Source organism: Prunus dulcis, chromosome 3 (assembly GCF_902201215.1).
Source record: "Prunus dulcis chromosome 3, ALMONDv2, whole genome shotgun sequence".
NCBI lineage: Eukaryota > Viridiplantae > Streptophyta > Magnoliopsida > Rosales > Rosaceae > Prunus > Prunus dulcis.
In genome coordinates, this window is record NC_047652.1 from 12,819,869 (window position 1) to 12,847,040 (window position 27,172).

The 27,172-nt window shown below is 35.6% G+C and overlaps 3 protein-coding genes across 10 annotated transcripts; 1 reads left to right on the plus strand and 2 right to left on the minus strand.

Annotated features, from left to right (window-relative positions):
• Nucleotides 1-8,608: 8,608 nt before the first annotated feature.
• LOC117623595 lies at nt 8,609-13,688 on the minus strand. Its single transcript, XM_034354643.1, has 10 exons — nt 13,419-13,688; nt 12,379-12,474; nt 11,327-11,411; nt 10,642-10,763; nt 10,474-10,498; nt 10,307-10,390; nt 10,188-10,217; nt 9,998-10,103; nt 9,829-9,893; nt 8,609-8,898 (listed from the first exon to the last, which is right to left on the minus strand). Exons 1-9 carry the CDS (start codon nt 13,506-13,508, stop codon nt 9,830-9,832), a joined length of 702 nt encoding a protein of 233 aa, XP_034210534.1. The 5' UTR covers nt 13,509-13,688; the 3' UTR covers nt 8,609-8,898; nt 9,829.
• A 2,465-nt stretch (nt 13,689-16,153) lies between these two features.
• On the minus strand, nt 16,154-24,391 carry LOC117621325 (pentatricopeptide repeat-containing protein At3g02330, mitochondrial). Of its 8 annotated transcripts, none has more exons than XM_034351729.1 (10): nt 24,249-24,391; nt 22,312-22,430; nt 22,152-22,197; nt 21,810-21,887; nt 19,093-21,718; nt 18,269-18,362; nt 17,825-18,088; nt 17,358-17,554; nt 16,756-16,977; nt 16,154-16,486 (listed from the first exon to the last, which is right to left on the minus strand). In XM_034351729.1, the coding sequence occupies exons 2-6, from the start codon at nt 22,368-22,370 to the stop codon at nt 18,322-18,324; spliced, it is 2,850 nt and encodes a 949-aa protein (XP_034207620.1). In that variant the 5' UTR covers nt 22,371-22,430; nt 24,249-24,391; the 3' UTR covers nt 16,154-16,486; nt 16,756-16,977; nt 17,358-17,554; nt 17,825-18,088; nt 18,269-18,321. The 8 variants fall into 8 exon arrangements, with proteins under 8 accessions (XP_034207620.1, XP_034207622.1, XP_034207623.1 ...); XM_034351731.1 differs by having other exon boundaries at nt 17,682-18,088; XM_034351732.1 differs by lacking the exon at nt 17,825-18,088.
• Nucleotides 24,392-24,510: 119 nt separating this feature from the next.
• Nucleotides 24,511-26,344, plus strand: LOC117621326 (armadillo repeat-containing protein 7). Its single transcript, XM_034351737.1, has 6 exons — nt 24,511-24,666; nt 24,754-24,793; nt 25,141-25,214; nt 25,307-25,400; nt 25,547-25,629; nt 25,979-26,344. Exons 1-6 carry the CDS (start codon nt 24,595-24,597, stop codon nt 26,153-26,155), a joined length of 540 nt encoding a protein of 179 aa, XP_034207628.1. The 5' UTR covers nt 24,511-24,594; the 3' UTR covers nt 26,156-26,344.
• Nucleotides 26,345-27,172: the final 828 nt, after the last annotated feature.

The window sequence follows — 27,172 nt, forward strand, 5'->3', positions numbered from 1 at the left end:
ACAGTTATTATTCATGTGTACGGCACTTTTAACCAATACGGTACTGTTTCATCATCAAGGAACTCTAGGTCCTTATTTACATGTCAAGGATCAAGGATCTTCAAGTCCGATCTCTTATTTACAAATATAGTACCGGAGAGACTGCCAGCTCTCATATCAATATCATCATCAAGGATCTTCAAGTCCTGATGTAATTGTATGATGAGGATCAAGGAACTTCTGGTCCTGATCTGCATACTGTAAAAAAACTCATCATACAGCACAATTAATCCATAAAATAAATTGCTGGTAAATAAATTACTGGTATGGACGATAAACCCGCACCATACTTTAAATAAATGTAAATGTGCGGTAAAATAAATTCATAAATTAAATAGCTTGCTGTATGGACGTTAATCCCGCACCATACCTTAAATAAAATTAAATGTGCGGTAAAGTAAATTCATAAAGTATGAGGGTTAATTCCACATCATACTTTAAGTAAAAGTAAACGTGCTTGTATGGGCACTAATTCTGCTCCATACATTTAAATAAAAATAAAGGCATGGACGATAAACCCGCGCCACCCTTTTAAATAGATACTGTTGTATGGGTAATAAACCTACACCATACAGTAAATAAATTGTATGGGTAATGAACCTACACCATACAATAAATAAAGTAACTGTGTGAATAAAACCGCCACTATATATATATATATATATATATACACATACACTTTATATAACGTGTTATATTATATTACCACCTTTCAATATTAATATTATAATTATATACATATATATATATATATATAAGATAACCATATATAAAAGTAAACAATAATTGAATGATAAGGATGTGTTCTGTGTATATGCATGCTCCCAATTGCATATGTTCTTTTCTTTTTGCCATTATAATATATTAAACCAAAAACAGCTTTCCAACATATCTTATCATATTAAATTGGTTTTGTGCATGTTTGAATTCAAGCCTCTGCTTTTCCAATGTCACCAGTACACCTGCACTAACCTTACTATGTATTAAATATTGTAAAGAAATAATAAAATAATGGAAAAGTTTAGAGACAAGGAGCTTATCCTTCCAGTTGGTTTGCTCGTATATCTCTCTAGCAGACCACAGCTCCTTCACTACTTTTCTTCCTTACATCAACATAATGGTTAGTAGTATAAATAATAGTGTAGCACAAAAATTATACCTGAGAGCTTCTCGTGCTGATAACGTGTTATAAAATGAACTGAAATATGTGGGAATATTTACCTACACGTAAAGTAGATGAGACACAGCATTTAACGAGGTTCGGCTATGCCTACGTCCTCGGAGAGCAGTAGCAGTAACTTTTCCACTATATAAAATAATAGGGCTACAACTTTAGTGTTTACAATATGTGTAGCTCACTGAATTTTCTCTCTTGGAGAATTTCTCTCTGCTCTCTTTCCTCTCCACTCACTCACCTTCTTTCTTCCTTCTCTTCCTCTTCTCTAAGCACCCTCTTCTACTAATGGAGGTATCTATTTATAGGCCAAAGACATTGGCTGTTCACTTCACAAGCATTTGGCTTCACTCGAATAATTGGCAGACAAGCATCATTAATATTCTTCAATCAATTGGGCAGTGGGGCTTGCCATTTTGGGATCCACATTGTTGACTTTACAACATTTTGAACAATTTGACCTTAAAAAAAATTGAAATTCCACAAATATAATTTTATTCCAAAAGAAAACACACTACATAAAAAAAACACACAAGATAATTGAAACACAAAAGGAGGATTGAAACAATTGTCAATCTCATTCACCATCTCAAAACCTCCTCCAAAAGTGATCGATCAAATCATGTCGGAGACTCTGATGCACATGTGGAGATCGAACTCTATTATGACGAATCATGTAATCAGAGAGAGTGTGCCTATCTTGGTGGTACTCGTATGTAATGCTTGGCTCCAGCTCATATTGTCTTGCTCTGGCCCTTCTAGATCGTTGTGGACACATCTCCTCATCATCATATTCCTCTTCAATATATTCGTACCCATCCTCCACAATCATGTTGTGCAAAATTACACATGTCATCATGATTGAGTGGAGGTTATCCTTGCACCACATACGTGCAGAGCCCCGAACAATAGCCCATCGAGCCTATAGTATTCCAAATACTCTTTCAACATCCTTCCTGTATGTTTCTTGCATTTGTGCAAAAAGCATCTTCTTTGGGTTATCAGGAGAAGAGATGGTCTTCACCAAAGTAGCCCAATGGGGGTACATCCCATCTGCCAAATAGTAGCCCAAATGGTATTGATTTCCATTGACAATATATTCAACATGAGGAGCCACTCCATGTACCACATCATTGAACAATAGAGAACGAGCTAAAATGTTGATATCATTTTTGCATCTAGCGGCTCCAAAAAAAGGCATGCCGTATCCATGTGTCGTACGAGGCCACGACCTCTAGCACAAAGTGGGTTTTTTGTTGTTGTTGTTGTGACCGGTAAACTGGCCTACCCAAGAAGATGGGAAGTTCTTCCATTCCCAGTGCATGCAGTCAAGACTTCCTAACATGCCTGGGAAGCCTCGACGGCTTACCTTGTGCAATAGCTTGTAAAGGTCAGCTGGATTTGGAGACCTGAGGTACTATTACACGGCTTCAACAGCACAACAAAACTTATGGAGGGATTCAAGAACTGTGCTTTCACTCAATCTACAATACTCGTCGGTCGCATCAGCCGAGCATCCCCATGCGAGCATACAAAAGATAGCGGTTAACTTTTGCTCAAGGATAGCCCTTGCCGACTGAGCCTGTCTTTTTTCTGGCGAAAGTATGGCTCTTGGTTGACAACATCATTCAAGATGCAGTAAAACAACTCCTTTCGCATTCGGAACCGTCTACGAAAGTCCATAGTATTAAAATGTGGCCTTTCAAAGAAGTAGTTGGACATGACATTGCGATGGCGATCTTCCCTCTCACAGTTCTTGTACTCATGACCGACTAATAACCCACCATGTTTGGTGGCTTCATTCTCCAATGAAGTGTGGTGGACAATGGCTTGTATCAATCTCTAATGATGTTCCTCATCATCTAAATCATCATCAAACATAAAGGAAAAGATGGCCTTGCCACGGTTATACATTGAAAGCTTGAAATGGTATGAAAAGTATGAGAATGAAGAAGATGATGTGCTTGAAATGATATCAAAAGTATGAGACTGAAAGGAGATTGATGAAATTGACAAAGGAAAAATAAATTGAAAAATAGAAAAAATATTTTTGGTAGATTAATTGAGAAATGGGTGAGTATTTATAGAGTTTGGAGTGAGTTTTGAGGTTAGATCTAATTTAGATTAATTTAAAATATTATTTTGACCGTTGGATTTAAATTTCAGCCGTAGGATCTTTTTATTTACCATTAAAATAGCTTATATTTAATTTAGATCGTTGATTTAAGTTAATATTAGAATTTTTATTTGAAATAAACGAAATTTGAATTGCAATAGCAACATAATCTGGAGCCTACACGCGGCAACTTGCTGTGACAGCAGCATACAAAAGTAGCAGCACGGGCCCCAATCTGGCTATGCCAGCTGTAGGTGGCCCTTACTGAAAAATTTTTGGTCCAGGCAATACTTGGACTGCTATTTGGGTCCAAATTTGGGTTTTCCCAAATTTTGACACCTTCATTTTCTTGGGTTGGGAGAAATTTTGGGCTATAATTTGGAATATTTTGGGTTTAGCCTCATGGGTTGGAGATGGCCTTAGAAAGAAACTCTCTCGGCCTTAGAAAGAAACTCTCTCTCTCTCTCTCTCTCTCTCTCTCTCTCTCTCTCTCTCTCTCTCTCTCTGAGGAATGCATGAAGGTGACCAAGAATTAGTTTTCAGATTTATCAATGGAACTACATGTAAACTTATGAAGACCTTGTTAGAAAATTATAATATATATATATATATTTAATTTTTTAATAATTGAATAGAAATTAAATTATAGGACCCGTGACTTTAAGTACATGACTTTTTTGGATTGGTATGTATCCGTTGAGAATAGTCACGTTCTTAACTGAGGAAAAATAAAATATTATTTATTTTGTTTGTGAATAAAATAATAATACTTTATGTGAAAAGTTGCATTGTTTCATAGAAATTGAAACATTGAACTTTTTGGTTTAAGTTGCATTGTTTCATAATAATTGAAACATTGCACTTCTTGGCTTATGGTTGCAACATGAAAAGACACATTTGTTGATATTTTTCAATCACATCTTTTCTGAACAGATGCCTTATTGCCTATAAATAGAGAAGGTCCTACAACATTTCATTCATCCAATTGTCATCCAACAATAGTAGTCTTTAGAGCATTCATAGCATTATATTTTTTAGAAATATAGTGAAGTTTTATTTTCGAAATTCTGTAAATATTTAAATTATCCCTTTTATTTTACCAACAATCTTAAGATGAAATTATTATAGTTTAGTTGCTATATTTGAACTATAACATAAACTTAGTTCTTACTTAAACTAGTGGGAACAATTGCTGTATGTTAATGTTAAATATTTCTTTGAGTTTGGGTTTCCTTTGAGAAGAGGAAACGAAAGCTGGTTAGTATCTTTCCTTGAATACCCGTAGTCAGGGAAGCAAATAAATATGTTTGCGTTTTCTTTGTGTTTTAACATTAAATTTTGTTATCAATTACTTAACCTATAAGTTTTACATATGCATTAAGATGAAAAGGTGCAGAACAGTTTGCATCCGTAGTCTGCATCCGTGTTGGGAATATATTATATATGTATATTGGCATCACTGATTTTGAATCTGATGCATATAACAATTTTAGTGCATCTTTGACTTGAGATTAAATTAGTTGCTTATATCGAATGCCTAGTTTAATTTTAACTACATCTTTTGAATGAATAAATTGTCGCTTATAGTACTCTATTTTTAAGTCGTTTCAGATTGTTACACAAAACCAGATTTTAGGTTGGGTCGATGTTTGTTAGAAAATTTGATACTTAGATATTAAGTTTTCTAAATCAATGGAAAGTGGACATATACAGACCCATTTGGATGTCCATCTATTTGGTTGGATTCTTTGAAGTTAGGTGGTGTGATTGTCGCATTTTCAAACCAACATCTTCTAGGACGCATTTTCATGCTGCAGTCCAATAGAATTGATATGCGGGAAAATGTACAAACTCATATGCTCTCTATTACGAGACGTATCAATTGGTTTACAGTTCAGAAATTTACGAAAATTTTGTTTTGTAAATTGTGTGGGACTTTGTTTCTCTATATGAGAAATGAGAAAGCATGTAGCACTATGTTGACAATCGTAAAGTCATGCCAGCAGCCGTGTTGGTCATGGTTAGTAACCAGTCAAAGTATTTCAAGTGAGGCACTTGGTATGAAAACTTTATGGCTTCAAAGGGGGAAAGCTAATTAGTAGTTCTATTACAAAGAGCCTAAGAAGTAAAGATATTTTAAGAATTGTACTACTATAGAATGAGATACATATGAACAAAGGGTACCAAAGCGTTACCCTATTTATAAAGTGATGTGACATTATAAAGGAAAATTAGTTTTATAATGATTTGCTTTAATCAATTAATGAGGGTATGGCAACTAGAACATGTTAATTATGTTATAAACATGGTTCTATTACTAATGCAACATTAAATTGATTTAAAGGAATTTATAAACTAATACTTTAAAACTATTATCTCGTTCTTTAAGGAAAAAAGTAAAAGTTTTTCTACTTCTTAGGCATATGGAAAAAAAAAAAGATTAACATATTGCTTAAATACCTTCCACAATTATGTGAAAATTGTGGGGGTGATGGACATGAAGGAAAATTTGAAATCTTATTTTCTGGCAGAGAAAATTAAAGTTTTCTAGATTGGTTCATAAGTACCACGTTTTTGTAGAGAGAAGCTTTTATACAAGGTATGAGAAGGTTAGAGAATTTCCTATAAGTACCTCAAATGTGGGGGTGTCTAACTGAGTATTAGAAGGTTACTGATCAGTTGGCACAATTAATAAGTTTTAACAAAATAAGTTAAACGCTCAACGTAGTACAACTACTCTTGAATGGAAGTTATTTTCATATAGAAATTATGAAGGCAATATATCGCAAAAATAGTCAACCTAGTGGATCCAATATTTAACTGTCTGACTAGAGAGTTAGTTGATCATCGAGGGGAATGGGGCTAAAGCATATATCTTAGTAGTTGCAATTATGGACATCCAACCTAGCTGAATGGAGATCCCAAGACCTAGGTTCAAAAGGACAACTAAGTTGTATGTGACTAAAGTGCGAACATTGTGGGGAATCCATCCCCTGCCCTTCCTATGACGATACAATGCTCCATGAATCGTGTATGGTTAAGTTAAGCTTTTAATGATTCATGTGACTTGGAAAACCAAGTGGAGTATAGCAGGATACTCTTTATAGGAAGTCACCTATATTAGTACGAAATAAGGTTGTTTCTATGAGAATTGCAAGGCTGAATTCTCTAAAGTACTAATGAACACCATGAGGGGTCCATGGCCGAAAGGAAACAACCTAGAACCAAATGTGTATGAAAAGGTATTATGTGAGTAATATTGTTTCAATTTACACCACAACTGAACAGTTCAAGACATCATGTTCACTTATTAGCTAGTAATCTGATTTTACTTCACTATGGAAGGTTCAAGGCCAAAAGCTACCTATCTTGATGAGGTGCCTTTTCCACCGAATTCTCTCAAGTGTTTGCATTGTACATTTGCATTAACTAATTTCCATTCATGTGGGGAATTGTTAGAAAATTATAATATATATTTAATTTTTTAATAGTTGAATGGAAATTAAATTATAGGACCCATGACTTTAAGTACATGACTTTTATGAATTGGTATGTATCCATTGGGAATAGTCATGTTCTTAACTGAGGAAAAATAAAATATTATTTATTTTGTTTATGAATAAAATAATAATACTTTATGTGAAAAGTTGCATTGTTTCATAGAAATTGAAACATTGCATAAGTTGCATTGTTTCATATGTGAAAAGTTGCATTGTTTCATAGAAATTGAAACATTGCACTTTTTGGTTTAAGTTGCATTGTTTCATAATAATTGAAACATTGCACTTCTTAGCTTATGGTTACAACATGAAAAGACACATTTGTTGATATTTTTCAATCACATCTTTTCTGAATAGAGGCCTTGTTGCCTATAAATAGAGAAGGTCCTACAACATTTCATTCATCCAGTTGTCATCCAACAATAGTAGTCTTTAGAGCATTCATAGCATTATATTTTTTTAGAAATATAGTGAGTTAGTAAGAGAGAATTCATACACAAGTTATTGAGTCCGCTTTTCTTGGGGATTGTAGTGCGACTTTAACAAGAAGTCGATCGTTGTATTCGGAGAGACGTTTGCCAAGCAAATCCTAAAAGCACCTGTGAGGAGGCAATTTCGTCTTAAGGAGATAAAACCAAGTTCTAGACTATCATCTCTAAAGTATTCTTAACATTTACCTTGTCGTTATTTTCTTGTATTTATTTGAAATTTATAGTGAAGTTCTATTTTCGAAATTCTATAAATATAGCAATTATCCCTTTTATTTTTCCAGCAGACTTGACTTGATATTCAGTTGGGCAATGCTACATGGACTATTGTACACCACTTTTATGACATTGTATAGTTTATTAGTTTACAATGTGATCCATACAAATGGTCTAAGCAATTTTTTTTTTTTTTTTCTACTTTGTTGTATTATCTTTTTCCACTAGCTACCCAGAGTATCTCATGGGATGTGATTACTTACACCTGAGATGAGTGCACCATGTGCCTTGTAATTTGTAAGTATAAGGAGTGTATAATTAAATAGTTTTATTTAAGCTGAATGTGTTTTTAATTAGACATGATAGTTAAGCTTGATATTCAATTTTCATTCATACTTATAGTTAAGCTTGATATTAATTTTTCATTCATACTTTCACAACTTAAACTTTTGAGGTTAATGATAATTGCGCAAGAAGAATAGTCAAAAGATAATTGCGTGAGAAGAAAAGTGGATAAAACCTATTATGAATAGCAATGCATCCTCCTTACTCCTCATTATAGCCTCCCCATTACACTTTCACTTTCGGTATATTATGCTAGTGAAAGAGAAATTTGTGGGCCTAGTTAAAACTTTGCCAGATTCATGTTGCCTACAAAGTCAACTTGCTTCTAGTACCATAATCTCATGGGGGTCAATTTAATTGTAAGAATTTACTTATGCTCCACTTGCAGGGTCTGCAACCACGCTGGAGCATCTCAGAGCTTTGCATGAGATTTCAAGTTTTAGCTTTTGACATAGTCATTGACTTAAATGGCTCAGTTTAAGGGAATTAATATTTTTTTATGGGGTTTCAAACCCACAACCACAAAAGCACATCAATGAACAAGAGTGAGGACGTTATTCATAAATAATATATATTTTTTTTTAAATGTATACTCTCGAATCTTGAAGCGAACCAAAAAATAAAAGCCAACCGAGTCAGCTTAATTTCAAATTTGTCATCAAAACTTTGCACATTCAGGTGCATTTCAAATCTTAAAAGAAGAAAATCTTGCACAAGAAATAAATCAACCTGGACAAAAAGAAAGTTTGGATTGCTCTGCAAATCAGTTTGAGGTTCGGGTTTACACTTGTGGAAATTCACATCAATTTCTTTAAATCACCTTTAAGCCTTTGTTATGATACACCAGTACAAACTTTCCTATACAAGAACTATCACAAGGTGTAACCCAGAATCAAAAGGGTTGAAAGAATGCAGTATTCTGTGAAACTAACTACTCATCAATGGAGAGACTGAAAAGAATAAGTGATAGCTGAAGCTTCCTGTCGCAACGAGATGACTAGGCTAAAAAATCGTTTGAACCTGAAAATAACAGAACACATAAGTATTAGAGATAATATTATTAGGGATCTAATAGTTACAAGTTTCATTTCATGATTTCTATAAGCCTATAACCAAGAATAAAGCTAATAAAACTTGAAAGCTTTCCTAAAGCAAACCCCAAATTTTTTTAAAACCAAATATTTTCTAATAAAGGGAATGTCAAAGCAATTTAAGCAAAGTATTACACAAAAAAGAGGGACAATTATTACTGTGCTTTTTAGCACACCTTATTAACAGTTTGAGGGCATCTGCTTCGCTAATAAATAAAAGCATGACCATTTCCAAATCAGAGAACATAGTAAATCCTTGAATGATAATTCCCATGTGGATATATTTCACTATGTTTCCAGAAGGGAGGAGGTTCTAGGTACATTATCTACAAAAACAAATATATATTCTTCCCCTTACGAATGTTCCTTTGAAGTTGCACAGGGTTGGAATACTATTGCACAATTTGAGGCCCAAGGGTATATATGTTGCTAACAAATAAAAGAATAATCATTTCCAAATCTGAGAGCGGAGCAAATCCTTGAATGATTCAAGAAAATATAAAATTAAATCCTTGAATGATAAATCTCATGTCTACAAATTTCACTAAATTTCTTGATAGGAGGAGGCTCTAGGCACATCATCTACAGGGAGGAATATATCGTACATAGTATTAAGGTGACCACAATTGGTTCATGGAAATAATATTTTTAGCTTTACTTTCACAATTGACAATTATAATGGTTCCACAATTGGTTCATGGAAATGCTCTCAAAACATTCAAGCAAAATCAACTCTTCCAAATACAATGATTCGGAAACTAACCATGATCATTAGTTAAGCAGAGTAATCTTTTTCAGATAAAATTGGATAACAAATTCCAGATATTCTTCTAAAACAGAGTGAAGCAGCAGATAGTACCTCAGGATAAAATGACGAGCCCTAGGTACACCGACGCAGAAAGAAAGATAAATGATATCAGTCCCCTGCGTATAGAGATTATTAGGTTATGCAAGAAAAACTTCAAGATTTAATCATTAGTACGACTCTCTGAACAATACAGCTAACCACATCTCTGAACAAAGCTCACCATATCACTCCCCATCCAACCCCATTACAGGGGCAGGGACAAACTTCTGCAAACTTCTCAGCATCACTGGAGTTGACTCTTCTAGATATCAAATCATCATAAATATCTGTGAAAATAATCACAAATTAAAACATCTGTAATTTGGAAGTTCAGAATAGGTAATTTCTATGTTAAGGACCATTGAGGATACCGTAAACTGAAAACAAACTGTTCATCACACCTGCAATTTCAAATGGAAAAATAAGCAACTTTTCATTTCCAAAACAAGTTCATCTCAGAAAGTAAAGGCTTGAAAAGATAAGAATGTACCAATAAAGAGAATAACGTAGCGAAGAATACGGACTTTTGTTGTTTCTTGCAGAACCCAAATTATAGCAAGGAATACAATGAATCCTGAAAACAATAATCAATCATGTATGGAAGAATGTGGATAGTATAAAAACCAATACGTATTAAACAAATGTGAAAGTACTCACCCATACAAAGTCCTCGAAGTGTCCACTGTATAAAACAATAGAATTTAGAACGCAAGAATGAGGAAATTAATATCCAGAAAGCTCTAACTATGAAAATGGAGCTAAAACATAATTGTCTGCATATGCTTATTAAATGCGAATAGGAATATGCATTCATAACTCTCTTACATTTTTTGCCACAAAAAGCACAACAAGCAGAGCAACACCCAAACAACCAGCAGCAATTCGAGCAGTTAGGAGATTTGTGGAAGCAAGTATCAAAGCCATTCCCCAAAATGATGAACCTAGATCTGGATGCAGAAAGCACTTTAGACCAGGTATACCATTGAAAATCAGATTACATTAAATTGAATATGACAGAGTGGAAAGAGTTTAAAGAACGCAAAAATATTTAGTTTAACAGAAAAGACAACTGTAATTAGGACCCAAAAAAAAAATTTGAATTCAAAGCCTGCATGGTTTTCATATAACACCAGCATGCATGAAATAAAAAAAACCATGAGAACTTCTAAAGTGTCCTATTTTAGCATCAGAAGCCACGTATGTGCCAACACAGACTATTTGGCCCCTATCATATACTCAGACACATCTTAGACATGCACTGAAGATGAAGTATAACAAATTGAGGAGAAAACTTAGCTTGTGCACATCAAATGCAAGTGAGATAAATTGAGAAACTTAATATGGTTAACTATGTATGCACATATCCAGTAAGACAATCATATCATGCAAAACACCCAAAATTGCTTTTCGAAGTCAATGCCAAATGCCAATAAATAATGTCACATAACGAAGGACAAAAATAAGGATCCACTGAAACGAAAAATAAAGATAAGGGACAAAAGTGTATTACATCCTGCAGGTAAGATCAAACAATATATACCGCCACGTGTTTGTGTGACCCCACCCTCATTTGCGTGAACCTGGATACCTTCCACCTGAAAATGAATTAAAATTAGAAATCCATGATTGAGGAAGCTACTTACCTAGAAACTAAAGAAGTTTAACGAACTGGCATGTGTTAGCCGGCCTAATGTAAGTCAGCCTTCAAAACCGAAACACTTGGTACAATGTGCTTACATTCATCATTGATAAGCTTCAATCATTCTAAATTTGGAACATTTAGGAAAATTATGTGATCCCAAGATTACATAACATTTACAAAAAAGAATAAAATAAGAACAACGATAATAATGAGAAAGTTAATAATTATGATGATAACAATAATAACAATAAAAATGATAATAGTATTAGAAATAATAACAATAAAAATGATAATATTATTAGAAATAATTATAACATCTTATCGAAGATATGCAACTGTTCAACTACCAACAAGCTTTGAAAGTGAAAAGTTACAGTTGGACTTTCCCAAGTGTAGAGTAGCATAAAATGTATCATCCTCATCTATAATTTAGAGCAGCTAATTTTCCGTTTGACTATTTAAGCTAGCCCTATCTGACATTTAAACTAAGGTCATATACTATAAAAAAAATTGCTAAGCCCCTGACCAAAACCGAATGGACCAAAGCAAAGCAAGTTCTAGTCCTTCTTTACCGAAAGCTTCCATGTTACGCGGCCTATAAGCTTGTGTAGAAAAGTAAAATGTGAGTGTTGATCTAACTTCTAAACTGAATATTGTTAGGCAAGTGGGGAACAACATTGCCGGCTAAGGTTTCTTTCAATGCCTCAATCAATCAGAACTCGGTGTAAACTCAAACTCGTGTAAAAAGAGAGGTGCATTCTCACACAACAAGCAAACAACTTTGAAAATAAAAGACCAAGTTTTGATCAACTGAAATATAGATATCTATACAAGAAAGTAACCATTGTTTCCTCTATGCCATCTGATCACATCATTTAAGCACCAAAGATAACAGAAAACAAAAAATAACTTCTTCTTACCTTGCCACATGTGAGTATGCAAGCAATTGCATGGCTTGCTTCATGCAAGAACACCGTGATGAGCTTAAAAGGTGTGAGTATTATTGTCCTCCACAGCTTTAACAACCAAAACAAACTTCTAGATCAAAAGGTCAACTTGATCAAGTAAATGCTAAACCATTAATGAGATTGATTAAAAACTTTATAAAAAAAGGATTTTAAAAAGCTGCAATTTGACCTGCAAGATACATATATAGGTAAACTAAAGCTAGGCAACATAACAAGGCCCTCCCCAAATCATGTACCATTAACCAAATAAGGTATTCTTTACTACTCTTCTATATTCATATCCTTGACCCATATTCATTAAATCACCACGAACTTTTCAAGTGCAATGTCAATAGTCCTATCAACCAGAGTAACTAGTTACACATGACCAAACCATCTTGGTTGCATGTTTTCATCTTCCCTCATTGCTAATCCCTCCTTTTTACATGTTGGTTCTAAGATGAAGTTGAAACTTTTGCATTCTTGTTTGACATTAAAAGGAAAAAAATGAGAAAAGTTTCTCAAAATGATAATTTCCAAATAGACATTTGGTTTGTGGAGAAAATAAAAACTTGGGATAGCCTCACACACGAAAACGTATAAAATGTTAAATACATTACCTTAAAACTAATAAAGTTTTATTTTGGTAGCTATTAACCCGCTTCCTAAATTCTAATCTACCACATAGCCTCATTGTGTATTTAGCTAATTAGCATAACTTCCCCACAACAATCAACTACCAAGAAAACACCATTAAAATCAACTAGAAACTTCTATTTAAAACCTTGAAGAAGAAGTACAAGAATTATAATATCTTGGGCCTCAGATTTTCCCTTATTTAAACCCAATGGAACCATCTGGTCAACAACTCGACTCAACCCGCTTAAGCTTCAAGAAAGCAGAACAAATACATCAGAGAGACCACTCTTAAATTTATTATCTTTTTTTTTTCTCGGGAAACAAACAGAGTCAAATAGTTTCTAATGAAAGCAAAAAGGCCAAAGTTGACATACCGCGAGGATCACAACGGTGAAGACTCCAATAGTCGCTAAGAATACGACCTGGTCATGCTTGCAACAACTCTTCAGCTCCCAATTGGGCATTGTTTATACTCTTTTTGCTACAGAAAAAGCTTAACTCCAAGACTTCTAAGGTACCCAGAAATCTCAGATAAGCGTTGGCTCGGAGAAGTTGGGTGGAGGAGAAATTGCAGGAAGGACAGAGAGTCGTTGTTCTTTTGTCTCTCCTTTTTCTTTTTTCTTTTGGTCAATTATTTTGATATTAACAATTCGTAATTTTCTCACCAGTTTAACGTAGAGCGAGACAGTACATCAGTTTTAACATTTTATTATTTAATATTTTCTTTGTTCTTGTATTTTAAAGTTGTTCTTTGGAGGAAGACTGAGTCATGATTGGCTTGACTTTGCTCTTTCTTTACTTGTCGCGTTTGGTTGTCATTGATGTGTGTTTGTTAGTTAAGAAATAGAATTCTTAATAACTAAGAATTAGAATTTTGATTGAAAATTGAATTTCACTTACGGAGAATTCATGTATTTAATTTATATTAATGAATTAAAAAGTAAGTGAGACCCACACAAAATTAGGAATTGAATTCATTATTTTGGAGGAATTCATTTCTTAGGTGGAAGATGGTATTCTAATTCCTAAAGAACTAACTCATTGATAATTCATCTTTTTTTATCTATTATATATCCTTACACAATTTTCAAATTTTCAAATTTACCATCTACTTTAACTCAACAACAATAACATTTTAGTAATTAATACCACTCATACCCCAATTCCATATGATCTAGTAAACAACTTCAATAAGAATCCGTAATCTAATTATCCTAAATCTAACTCCTCCTCAATTCAAGTCCTCCTATAATCTAATTACAAATTAATAAACATGAAGTTATAAAACAACACCTTCTCTTTTCATCTTACAACTGCAAATAATTAGAGAATGATAGGACTTCCTTGCTCGTTGTTGAAAAAAAGGGACTGACTTGCAGGCTACGGGTGAGCAGATTCTAATTTCTTTTTTTTCTTTTTTTTGGTTCGAGAGGAGATTCTAATATCAATATGGGATTATCAGGTAGAAGAATAGGGCTAGGTTTGCATGTTTTGAAATATAAAAAAAAGGCACAGCACAGTTTGTTGCTTAAGACAAAACTACCGCTGTACCGCACAACAAAATCGAAGAAGGGGTTTGCTCCTCACATGATGTGTTCCAGCTTAAATGACAAAGAAAGCCCAACAAATTATACAACGTCGCTTCATAGAGAAAACTAGGGTTGGGCACTTTTTATGAAAAATTTAAAAAATATTGGACCAAACTTGTCCGATTCACGGTTCCACAATTACAAACCGCTGATTTAGATCGAACACACACCCAAGGAGACTTGAACACCAAACCTCAAGGTTGCAAAGAAGGTCAGATAGCACTAGAGTAGTTAGTCTTCTTGTGTAATATATGTATAAGCATGTTATTTATTCACTCTCCATTCGAATTTTAAAAAAAAGGGTTATAAGCACCAACAGGGTCTAGCCGAGTGGAAAAGAGTCATGACTTGCAGATTAAAAATCTCCGTTTTAAATTTCACGACATCATAGTTGTATGTGTATTTGAGAAATCCCTCCTCTCTAGTTTAGATTATCACTTATTTTAAAAATAAATATTATAAGCATGTTAGGGTAACCCTAACACCCTGACATGTCTCCCTCTTTTCTTTTTTCTTCCCAATTGTTTCTCTCTCTTTTTACTTCTTCTTCTTCTCCACCTCTCTTCATCTTAATTTATTTTATGCTCTATCCTTTTCCGTCCATTTTTCTCTTTGCTTTTTTTGTTGAAAATTTTCTCTATGCTTCTCTCTCCTTTTCCTCTTCTTCTCTGTCTTCTCATTCTCCTCTTTTTTCCCCTCTGCTCGCATAGTCTTCGTCGTGGTCTACAATTTGTTGTATGCATCTTGTGACTGATTAGCCTTCAGTGGTCAATAACTCTCCAATGGCACGATTACTTAATCGTGCCCAGCCCTAGTATCATGGGCGATTTCTCTCATTTTGTGTTACTTGAAATGTTATTCATGGGAAGGCACTCACCAAATCCCCTTTTATTTTCAAGATTTTTCTAATTATGAATTTATTCTTAACAATTAATATAGATGGGAAATTGAGTCACTACATCCAACTTTTGATTAATCTTTATGCATAGGCAATAAATGTTTCCGGCAAAGGGGATTTATGAAGCTAACTTGGATCGTTTATTGACACAATTATGTAAACTATATCGAACCGCACTGGTTGGAAAATTTGATCTTGCATATAATTTATATGGGCTAGTGCAAGCCTCAGTTTGCAATAGTTGTACAAGGATTGTCTCTTAAAATACTCAGATGCCTATTTCTTACATGAAATTGACACAACTAATGGAATTATTATGACAAATACAAAGTTCATTGATGCTCCCTTGTTTGATAAAAAAGTTCATGAGTTGTTATACAAATTATGTTTTCAAGCATTTAGTCGATTGTTGTATGCTTACGGGAACTTCATGTTTGGGGTATCGAGCACGGATTTAGTTTATGGTGCAGCTCAATACACTTGGGATCTTTATGACTTGCATTGCAAGGAATGAGAGGTGGCCGTGCTTATTATGGAAGTTGTTATATTAGATACGAAATTCACCCATTTATTTATGATATGTAAATTGTAATAACATGATATAAAAAATTTATAAAATTTTAAAAAAAGTATAGAAATACTATTAAAGTCAATAAGCATACCACAAGTCCTCTAGAGTTCAATATCAAGTAACACAACTATAAAGTACTGCAAATCGACGCACTCTCCAGTACATATTCAGAACATAGATAATGCAAAATGCTCAATGTCTTCTTCAAATGTCAAAGCATCAAACAAAAGAAATTTGAGGAGTTTAACCATACAGCACCTTCCACTTTGCTTTTCCCTCTGTGTCCGAAGAAGAAACCTCATCAATGAAAGATGCAGCAAGCTCAGTAAACATGATTTCACATGCTTCCAGATGCGAGCGGCCAAGAGTCATTGCGGCTGCATGCTAAATTTAGAGACGAAATTTAGTCTAACCAGTTGAAAAAATCAAGAAGCATGGAATAGTTATCAAAGAAAAAGATTATAAGTTCTCTAATTAGAGCAAACCCTTACAGACCTCAAACTAGTAGTAACATAATAGCATCCTACAGTATGGATTTAGAACTGACCCCAGATTCTGACACCCCACGACAAATTTATTGTACTCACAGAAACAAGAAAAAGAGAATAGAGAAGGGTTATACTGAAATTAAACAAACCTCTAACAGTACTTACTATATGTGCCTCAGATCAAGATTTTAGAGACGGACAAAATTAGATGGTAAAGATCTTGGGTTGCAACTATACTACCAGCTTCTCTATTATTTGGCGGACGAACATACAAACATTGCACACATAAGCCACTGATCCAATTTGTTGTCTGCATCTTGTGACTCATTAGTCTTCCCACCCAACTCAACAGATGTGATATGAGCCAAACGTTGCATAACCTCTGCCCTACAAATAAAGATTGTGTTGCGATAAGATCGTGGAATTTCAGTCTTGAAATTTGGGTTGACCGAGAAATACTGATCCTAATAAAGCATGTAAAAGATAAGAGCAATATAGCCATACAAGCAAAATCATGTTCCCAGCACAAGTGCACCCAAATCTTGCCTAACAAAAACATTTAACGTGTATGCGCAACCTAAGATTATTATTATTTTTTTTCCGCAAACTCTACATATTAGTAATCCCTTCTTTAGTTGAGCCACTCTTAAATACAATAAGTTCAAACTCAGAAGAGCACACCAATACTGGAAAGGAACATACATCTTTTTTTGAAATCAAAAGAAACATGTGTTAAAATAACTATACGTAAACAACAATATACTTACTTTGCCTCATGGCCAGATCTTGGGCAAAGTTCAGCTGCGTATTTGACAAGCACACTAAGACAACAAGCCCACCTGTTCTTATCAAGGCTCTCAAATATTACAGATTGAAGTGTCACGTCAGGAGGGGTTGCATCAGATTCTCGTCCAAAATCAAATGGACGCCAGAATCCCAATAGCAGCTCTGCATGATGTCATCCCTGAAACATTAGAAAAAGATCCATGAATGAAACACAATAAGATACACATTTGCAACATTGCAACTCAAATGAAAAGCAGGACAGGGGGAGTGAATAGAGAATGGTTAAACATATGAAGATAACACACTTCATGCTCTTTCAAGACATCGATTATAATATTGGTTCAGGTTTATATTTTTGGCATATGAAGACTCAAATGAAGATCAGTTGAAAACTTCAGCTACTTGAAGTTGACATGACAATGGCAAGCAAAGAACGGAGACCAATAACCTTTGCTTCACTAGTACCATCTTGCTTCAGCAATTTGAGTATCATATGGTTCATGGCAAAATCAAGGTCACACAGACCTCCACAAGTTTATCATGTTGGACGCCCTGAGTAAGCATTCCTTTCTTCAGAACTGTCAAGAGTTGTGAGGTTACACTGTCAAGTAGTCTCATGGACAATTAGGTGGCTGATCCTCTGTGTGGACTCTCAAGTAAAAGCTCAAACTCGGTGAAGACAGTCCAAGGCCATGAAACGATGGGTCTTGTCCTAAATGAATAAACCACATAATATCATACAACTTACAAATGAATGAAAGACCATAAGGATAGGCTCCCACCCCTCAACAAATTAACATGATATGACAACATGATTGGACCAGGGACACAACAACCAATTAAACAAATGCACACTTTATTGTCCTCTACGCAAATTTGTTCTTGGACTCACTCTAAGAAGCTTGTACCAAGTGAGAGCTTAAGTTGTTGATGAAAACTGCACCATCACCAAGACATAGAAGAAGAGTTACCAAAGGGTAACCAACCTGACACAAAAATTGCCAGCATGAAATTAAATGAAAAATATAAACATGCTAGGGGAGGATGTAATAGACAGCACTAGCTTGATAGAAAAAATCAGGGAAAAAAACAGTTGATCTGACAATGTAAAAGGAAATAAAACACCAAACACCACCCACACCATCCAAAAGAAAACATTTAAAAGCCAACTTCAAGGGAAACATTACAACCACAGAATATGAGAAGAACCCTTTTGGGAGAAAAACCTGTAATTCTAGCATATAATCAGAGTGAAAATCCAAATACCAAAAGATGCCTCTGTAACTGTGGCACATGAATTTATCATGCACCAACGGCCCCATTAGTGGCAAGCACAAGAGATTCGAAAATGAGAATATTCACAAAATAAACAAGACAATTCCAGGACCACCATGATGATTTGTAAAGGTAAAAAAATCTATTTATCGCTGTAAAAGGTATCAAATTATTAGGAGTGGAGGATAATGATAGCAAATTCCATCAATTCCAAATATGATAACCTGATATTCAGTCACCCGATGGGAGATAAGGTAACTATGCTCATATGAAGGAGATTAAATTAAGAACTATTTTGCGGATTGGACTTGCAACAATTGGTCATTCTTGTGAACATGTTGTTTGACTTGTTTTCCAACTCATTCATATTCATTTCCCAGCTCATTCCGTATTCTGAATTCTAACAAGAAAAATGGATTTTAAACTACTCATTATGCATACTAATTTTGAGCTTATCTTCAAGCTCCTGTTCTTCCATCTCCTCATCAAGCAGGGCTTCAATTTCCGGCCTATATCCAACTCTCATCATCTCAGCAACTAGCAAATCGAGCTTCTCATACACCTCGTTACATCTTGGATGAGCCTTGTCCCCAACCAGGAATGCATGTAACTCATCTTTCACCTCAATCCAGCTGCAACCAGGCTCTTTCTTCAATTTGCTACGCTTCATTGTTTTCCTCATCTTCGAGACCTCACCCCACATTCCAGCTTCAGCATATATATTTGATAGTAGAACATAGGTAGAAGAATCTTGAGGATCCAGTTGCAAAATAGAGCTGGCTGCTTTTTCAGCCACTTCTACATTTCCATGGAGCTTGCAAATGCTAAGCAGCGTCCTCCATATAATGTCGTCAGCTTCGAAAGGCATATCTTGAATAAGCCTCAGGGCCTCATGAACTTGACCTGACCTCCCTATGATATCCACCATACACGAGTAATGCTCCAATTGAGGGTGTAAACCATAGTCATTACGCATTATGCGGAAATAATGTAACCCCTTTTCAACTTGTCCTATATGTCCACAGGCTCGGAGTATTGAAACAAAAGTGGAGTGGTTTGGCTTAACATTCTCAAGCTGCATGTTCTCAAAAATTCTAAGGGCATCTTCTCCAAGGCCGAAGTTTGCATACCCAGAAATCATGGCATTCCATGTAACAGCATCTCGCTTAGGTGCCTTTTTGAACATTAGATAAGAATCTTGCATGTTGCCACACTTTGAGTACATATCGACAAGAGTGCTGGTTATGTATACATCTAATTGCAATTCATGCTTGATAATCTGAGCATGGATCTGCCTCCCAAGTCCAACAGTAGCCAAATTAGCACAGGTATCAAGAACCGTTGCGTATGTGAAGTTATCAGGTTCTGCACCCATTTCCAACATCTGAGAGAAATATCTCTGTGCATCCTCATTTTGCTTATGTAGTGAGAAACCAGATATGATTGCATTCCATGAAACCATGGTTTGTTCTTCTGTTCTGTCATGTATCTTTTCTGCCTCTTCCATCATTCCACACTTGCAGTACATATCGACAAGGGCACCTCCAATAAACAAGTTCATGCCCATTCCAGATTTAAAAATTCTGCTATGGATTTCCATCCCATAATTTAAAGAATGTTGAGCCGCACACACTTTTAGAACACTGCCAAAGGTGAACTCATCCGGCTCCATCCTTGAGCGGAGCATGGAAACGAAGAATGAAAGTGTCTCCTTTTCATTTTCATTCTGTCCATAAGCTGCAATAATTGCATTCCAAGACACAGCATCTCTACTTACCATCTCATCAAACACGCGAGAGGCCCCAAACAGATCTCCACATTTACCATACATGTCCAAAATGGCATTTGCTACACATATATTTGATCTCAAGCTACTCTTAACCACTAATACTTGCAGTTGAAGCCCCTCCAAGTGCCCCTTGATCACTGCACAAGCACTGAGTGCACCAGATAATGTTATCTCATCAAAACCAAGACCAGACTTCAGCAAAAGCAGAAATAACTCAAGAGCTTCAAAACCTTGCTCGTTTCGAGCATAGCCAACAATAGTTGCATTATATGACTGCAAACTACGATTTGGCATCAAGTTGAATATCTTTCTAGCATCAGACATACTGCCACATTTTGCATACATGTCCAATGTGGCAGTTCCAACTATCACATCATATAGGAAGTCAGTCTTTATAGCATGTACATGAAACTGAGTGCCTAACCTATATGCAGATAATCCTGCACAGGACCTGAAGACACTAGCATAGATAGATTGGCTTACCCCGACTCCTGCTTTCTGCATCTCCTTAAACAGATCTATACCCTTGACAAACTGGTCATTCTGAACAGAACCTGCAATCACAGCGCTCCAACAAACCCAATTCTTTTCAGGCAAGTCACGGAAAACTCGAAGTGAACAATCCAGTTCCTTACACTTCCCATACATATCTACTAAAGCACTTCCCGTGACCATATCAATATCAAAACCCATCTTGACTGAAACACAATGAATTTGAATCCCCAAACCAATCTCTTCCATAACAGAACATGCTTTCAGAACCATAGCAGTCGTAGTACAGTCGAATTCCACACCCACATTCCCCATATTCACATAAACTTCAATAGACTTATGATAGTCACCATTCTGCAAGTACCCTGAAATCAAAGAATTCCAAGAGACCACATCTCTCTCGGGCATAACATCAAAACAAGACTGTGCAAACCCCATGTTTCCACTCTCAGCATACCCAAAAATCATGGTGTTCCACGAGACCGTGTCCCGCTGCAGCATTTTATCAAACACCTTACTTGCATATTCCAAAACGCCACACTTTACGTACATTTGGATCAAACAATTTGTAACAAAGACAGTGGGCTCAAACCCAGAAACTATCATGCGAGCGTGGGCTTGTTTTCCCGGATTCAGAGCTCTGCCATGGGAGCATTGCTGGAAAATGTGGGAGAATGTTTTGAAATTCTTGGTGGGTGTTGTTTTGTTCTGTGCGAGAGTAGAAAATGAGTAAATGGGTTGTTGTGTTTGTTGGTAAAGAGATTTCAAGCCCAGATCAAAGTTTCTCTGCAGTAAGAACAAAGCTTGTTTTATTTCGCTTAATAGCACAACTTCACAAGCCTAAAGGCAAAATAAAATACCAACGCAATGAACTAACCTGTAAGTCCTTCTTGCGGACAGCACTCGAAAAAGCGAATACATGCTGAACAAAAAATGCACTCCACCGCATGCTGGGCTTCAGTAAACATAGTATGAAAGTTATAACTAATGAAGCAGACTCCCCAATAACAAATACATTATATATATATATATATATATATTGAAAATAATGAAAAAACTCATAAATTCTGATACTTTTAGATGCTATTTTATGCAATAAAGAGCTATGAACTGCATTGATGTTAGAGGCCGAACTTTCTTGACCTCCACCATATACAATAAAGAACAAACGCATCTGGTCAAAGAAACAAGCTTTTGACAAACTAATCTCCATACAAACCTTTCTTTGGAATGTAGATGCCTCATTTTCACCTTTTGGGGATTCACTGCAACAAAAAGATTTTCCCAGTTACAAAATGATATGGTTAGAACGAAAACAATGAAGAACTCAGATCAACAACAATGCCTCCCGCATATCTTTGGAAAAGGGAGAAACCCACCTTTCTCTCCATCTTAGAAGTGCTTCTAAAAGAGGTATGCGTTTATGTCGAGCTACCATAGCTAAGGAATCCAGTACTTGCTCATAAGCAGGGTCAGAAGGTCGGATATATTGCCCATCCTGCAAGTTTCCCACATAACAAAATGAAGAAAAACATCACATGTTAGATTAATGCCAAACCAACCATAGCAATACAAACATTCACTCAACGGCAAAAGGCACTGACTCATTGGGTGAAAGATATAGACAATGCACAGTAACAAATGACAATGTTGGTACCTGTTCTACGCATATAAGGGGAGCTCAAAAGGAATTAGGAGTCTAGGACGACCACTTATAACTATTTCTAACTTTCTCATTAAGGTTATTACAAAGATTACAAAGAATTTGGATAATTCATTAAGCATTAAGCACCCAAGTTTCAAAAATCAAATTTAAATACATTACTAAAACCAGAAATGGTTTATGCACTATTCACATCTCTGGTTCAGTCTTCCTTTTGAAGTTTCTCAGACTCACCCAAGCTAAGTTCCTCCAAAAACTAAAGCCATGCCCTTTTTCTCAACGCCCACAGAAGCTTTAACGCCAAGTTTTCTCCACGCCAATCAACCCAGCTTTCAAGGCTCAAAAGTGTCAGAAGGTTGCCTTACATTTTCTTTTTCAATGGCAGAGGAAAGCCCAAAGGCGATTTACAAGAAGATGTTATCACTTTTCAGCTCCAACTAGCTTTCAGTTGACTCAAGCAGGAAAATAGAGCGGACCGGCAGATTTTGAAGCGATGGGAGGTGCCCTGGGAATGGCAAACAGTGTCCTTAACATCACTTGCTTGTGGACTGTGGGTTCTTAGTATTTAGTCTGTCAATGCTCGTATATTTATGTTTAATACTGGATGATATTTCACAATTTAGAAGAATAAGATTAATTTTTTTCCCAGGCAGTTTTGTTTTGACAGGATTGGTAGAGACAGCATCTATACCGTGTTTAGGACTTCGAGTTCAGGATTTGCGTATAGATGAAAAGGCAGCGATGCTGTTTCTTGATCAAGGGTATGTATAATTCTGCTTGTAATGATGTGTGTTGGATTCAGAAGTTTATGAGGGTCTAATGGGTTTAATTATTGTTTTGCTTTGCAGTTCTATATACAAGAATCTTCTCTATTCCAATAGGTTCATTATCAATCTTTTTTTTTCTTTCTTAATTTTTACATAAAATGTTGACTTTAGTTGGAACTTCAGAACACAATCAAGTCAGAGAAAGAGAATATATGATTAGCAGTGGGGATTATGTGAAATCTATGGCTAATGTTGTAATTATTGGTGTAAGCTTACCTTCAAGAGAATGATTAACGCAACTGACTTAACAAGCATGCACCACATGAATAAGAGTACTGTTATTTGTATATCATCTCAATTCACTACGTGTCGTACTACAATAATAGAGGTGGTACAAATTAAAAGTAAAGCATGATGAAGTAGTTGAAATGGTTGAAATAATTTTCTTATGCAGTAGCCTAACAAGTTAATTATCATTCTTTGTTATTTCTTCTCAATTTCCCAACCCATGAAGCCATGCCAGTGCTGGCTGTCGGGGCTTTGCAAGGTTGTGGTCCTTGTGGACTATATATTTAATCCTTTTATTTTACTGCTTCAGCAGAATCAGCATCATAACTTCAAAAGAATTAATCCCAAATGGCAATGAATTATCCAAATTCTACTAATGTTTGCAAATCATGTCTTGCTGCATTCATACAAAGATTACAAAGAATCAAAGTAACTCTACCAAGTTCCTTGAGAGCCAACTACGAACTATAATAAGGCATGCTCGAAACAATGGAACTATTAGATGAAGTGAGCTGAAAAGCCAGAGGTAGAGCTACATAGATAAACAGACAGAGAGCTGAAAAATCCAAATACAACGAAATAGTCAAAAATTGCAGACCTGAGCTTGAGCGGTCTCAATACGACGCCGTGCGAGTGGAAGGAACCGCTGGAGCAGGCCCGTTGGGGAAAGGGTGGTCACTTGACCCCCGGAAGGCCGGAAAACACCATAGGAGGCAAGAGTGGTACCACCCGCTCGACAAAATTCCTCACTGAAACGCAGCAAAGGCAGCGCGCGTCTTTAATTTGTTTTGACACCGACCTAGCCAAAACGACGTCGTATTTGTTTAACGCTTTTTCTTATCTTCTTTTAGTAACCTAGAAAAAACAAGAAAAAAAGAGAAAAACAGGCGTCCTCTCTTCTTCTTCTTCTTCTTCTTCTTCTTCCTCGTGCTCGGGGGCATATAATGTTTACGAATGAACGGAGGCAAGAAGAGCGAACTGGAAGATCTGGAACTCCAAGGCTGCAATACCTTCAGGTAACTGGCCCTACACCGTAAAAATCTATCTTCTTGTTAATTGAAAATTTTATTATTATCCAGCTTAGGTCTTCCTTTTTGTTCCAGGAATTGGTTTCTCAATTTCAGAATACAACAGATGATGAAGGTATGGCCTTGCCTTTTCCTACACTTTCAACCTTCTTCCTTGCATTTTATAGCTCTCTATCTCTCTGCAGTTTGGATTTCGTTGCTTATGTTGGTGCCTAGACCCTTTCTTATATTTGTGCATTTTCATGATTAAAAGTGATAACCTAGCACTTGCAGCACTAGTTTCAACCTTGGCAATGAAAAATTTGTTGTGATTTTGATCTTCATTTCCACCGAGTGTCAGTAATTTTGTGATATCAGGCAGGAGACAGGGTATCTGGTGTTAGAATTCTTCTGATGAGTCAATGTCAACTGATTCATCTCAAGTTCATTTGATTTGTTATTTGTTCCTTTCTTTCTGTACAGAGACAAAAGAGAAAATTGTTGCTAATTTGGCCAACTTTGCTTATGATCCTTACAACTACACCTTCTTGCGGCAGGTATAAAACGTGTTTTGATATTCAGTGTTCTATTTTGGTATAAAAGTTCCATGACCATTTTAGCCTGATAATCATTTTAAGATTACAAACAGCTCAATGTGTTGGAACTTTTTGTGGACTGCATAACAGAACCGAATGAGAAGCTGGTGGAATTTGGTTTAGGAGGAATCTGCAATTGCTGCGCCGGTAAGTTTACCTATTCAATCCTTATACTGACTCTGCTACTCCTAGTTTCTTAAGGCACCATCTAGTAAGTAGCTAGTAAGTAGCTAGCACTAGTATGTGAGTTGTGTATTTATTTTAAGTTTTAACGTTGATGTTTTAAGTTGCAGATCCAGCAAATGCTGTAATTATCACTCAGTGTGGTGGGATCCCTCTTGTTATTCAATGTTTATCAAGCCCAGTTAGAAACACTGTAAGTAGGAACTTGTACTTTGCGTCGGTGTGCACATTCCGTGCTTGTTCTGTTTCTTTTTTGGTTGCAGGAGTAGTTCATATGTGTTTTATAGCCTCATAATTCTCATTGGTTTTACTAATTTTTTCCTGGGGATGGGATTCAAAAGTTGGTCCTGATCAACTCTTATAAAAGAGGAGGCACTCTGAACTGAGCCGATATACCTAGTTTAAAATAATGTGTGCATTTGAAACTATTTATACACCACTAACATTTTAATTGATCAACATGATTCTTGATGCTTTGTAATGAAAACCGATTTATGTTTTAACGACGATATAGAATATTTGACAAGTTAATTGATTGTTAGGTGAATTATGCAATTGGATCACTTTATTATCTATGCAACGCATCTAACAAGGGGGAGATTATGAAGCCAGAGGTGGTTGATGTCATGAAGAGATATGCTGCAGCTGAAGAAGTAAGTGTCAGTTTCAGTAATCTAGCCAAGGCATTTTTGGACAAACATGTTTCTGAAACTGCTTAGAGAGAAAGTAGCTATTGTTTTATGATGCATCTGGATTTTTGGTCTTTGTAAGCATTTCTGTTTCCTCACGAAAATTTTGTTCAACGTATGGTTCCGCATAGTTGTTTTGCCAACACCTTTATACCAAAAATTGTGCTATACGGCCATTGTATCGGTACATCGACTTTTTCAATGGCTGGATTTAAATGATTTGATCTAATGGCCAAAATAAGTTGTGAAGACAAAAATAAAATCTCCTAAAACAACCGGAAAATTGGTTGGTTATATTGGATAACTTTGCTTCCCACATGTGAAAGAACATTGGAAAAGGTCAAATCTTGCAACCCAGAACTAACATCTCCAAAGGGGTCATTACCATCTCTTCCATGGGGATTTTCCTATTTTTCGACTATCTATTCCGTGGCCTTCTTGTTCTTTCTTCCATTTTCTGGTGTTATTGCTTTGACGCTGAACGACTGACGAAAACAAAAATTCGTAACTGGACATGGTGAAAGTGACATTAATACTATCCAAAGCAAATCCAACATTAGTAGGAAAATCTCCAATACTTTAAAACAGTATTTGTAAGTTTAGTTTAAATAATAATAAACTATAATAATATAGTGTGGTTGAACTTTTGTTTTTTCACTTTAATAAGAAAATTTATAATTAGTGAACAACTATTTTCTAATTTCATAAGAGTGATAATTTGTGTAATAGGCAACATTGCCTAGTTCATTTGTCTTGTTCATTGTAGTGAGCAGTTTTTTCCAAGAGCCAATACGCAACATGCCACATGAGTCTATATATATAGTACACTTTTGCCTCACTTTTTTTTTTTTTTTTCTCTTTTTTTGGGCAAACACTTTTTCCTACTTCATTTGCCTATACTCTTAGAGATGCTCTAAAGAAAGATAAAGGCGGGGCTAGGTTATTTAGTAATAGAGTTAAAATACATTAAAATACAAGGATTGGGCTTGTAAATGACATGTGATTTGGAGTTTGGCTTGGGAGAGCATTAGGTTTGGGCCTGGGAAT

Excerpts from the sequence above, each read along its gene's own strand:
- LOC117623595 (XM_034354643.1), bottom strand. The coding sequence starts at position 13,508 with ATGCCCAATTGGGAGCTGAAGAGTTGTTGCAAGCATGACCAGGTCGTA. Across the intron at positions 10,764-11,326 it reads TTTGATCTTACCTGCAGGAT|ATCTAGGTTCATCATTTTGG; the intron begins GTAATACACTTT and ends TTCTGCATCCAG. Across the intron at positions 9,894-9,997 it reads GTTGGATGGGGAGTGATATG|GGGACTGATATCATTTATCT; the intron begins GTGAGCTTTGTT and ends CTCTATACGCAG.
- LOC117621325 (XM_034351732.1), bottom strand. The coding sequence starts at position 22,370 with ATGGTAGCTCGACATAAACGCATACCTCTTTTAGAAGCACTTCTAAGA. Across the intron at positions 21,888-22,151 it reads CATCTACATTCCAAAGAAAG|CCCAGCATGCGGTGGAGTGC; the intron begins GTTTGTATGGAG and ends TGTTTACTGAAG. Across the intron at positions 18,363-19,092 it reads TGAAGATAAGCTCAAAATTA|GTTGGTTACCCTTTGGTAAC; the intron begins GTATGCATAATG and ends TTTTTGTGTCAG.
- LOC117621326 (XM_034351737.1), top strand. The coding sequence starts at position 24,595 with ATGTTTACGAATGAACGGAGGCAAGAAGAGCGAACTGGAAGATCTGGA. Across the intron at positions 24,667-24,753 it reads CAAGGCTGCAATACCTTCAG|GAATTGGTTTCTCAATTTCA; the intron begins GTAACTGGCCCT and ends TTTTTGTTCCAG. Across the intron at positions 25,630-25,978 it reads CAAGCCCAGTTAGAAACACT|GTGAATTATGCAATTGGATC; the intron begins GTAAGTAGGAAC and ends ATTGATTGTTAG.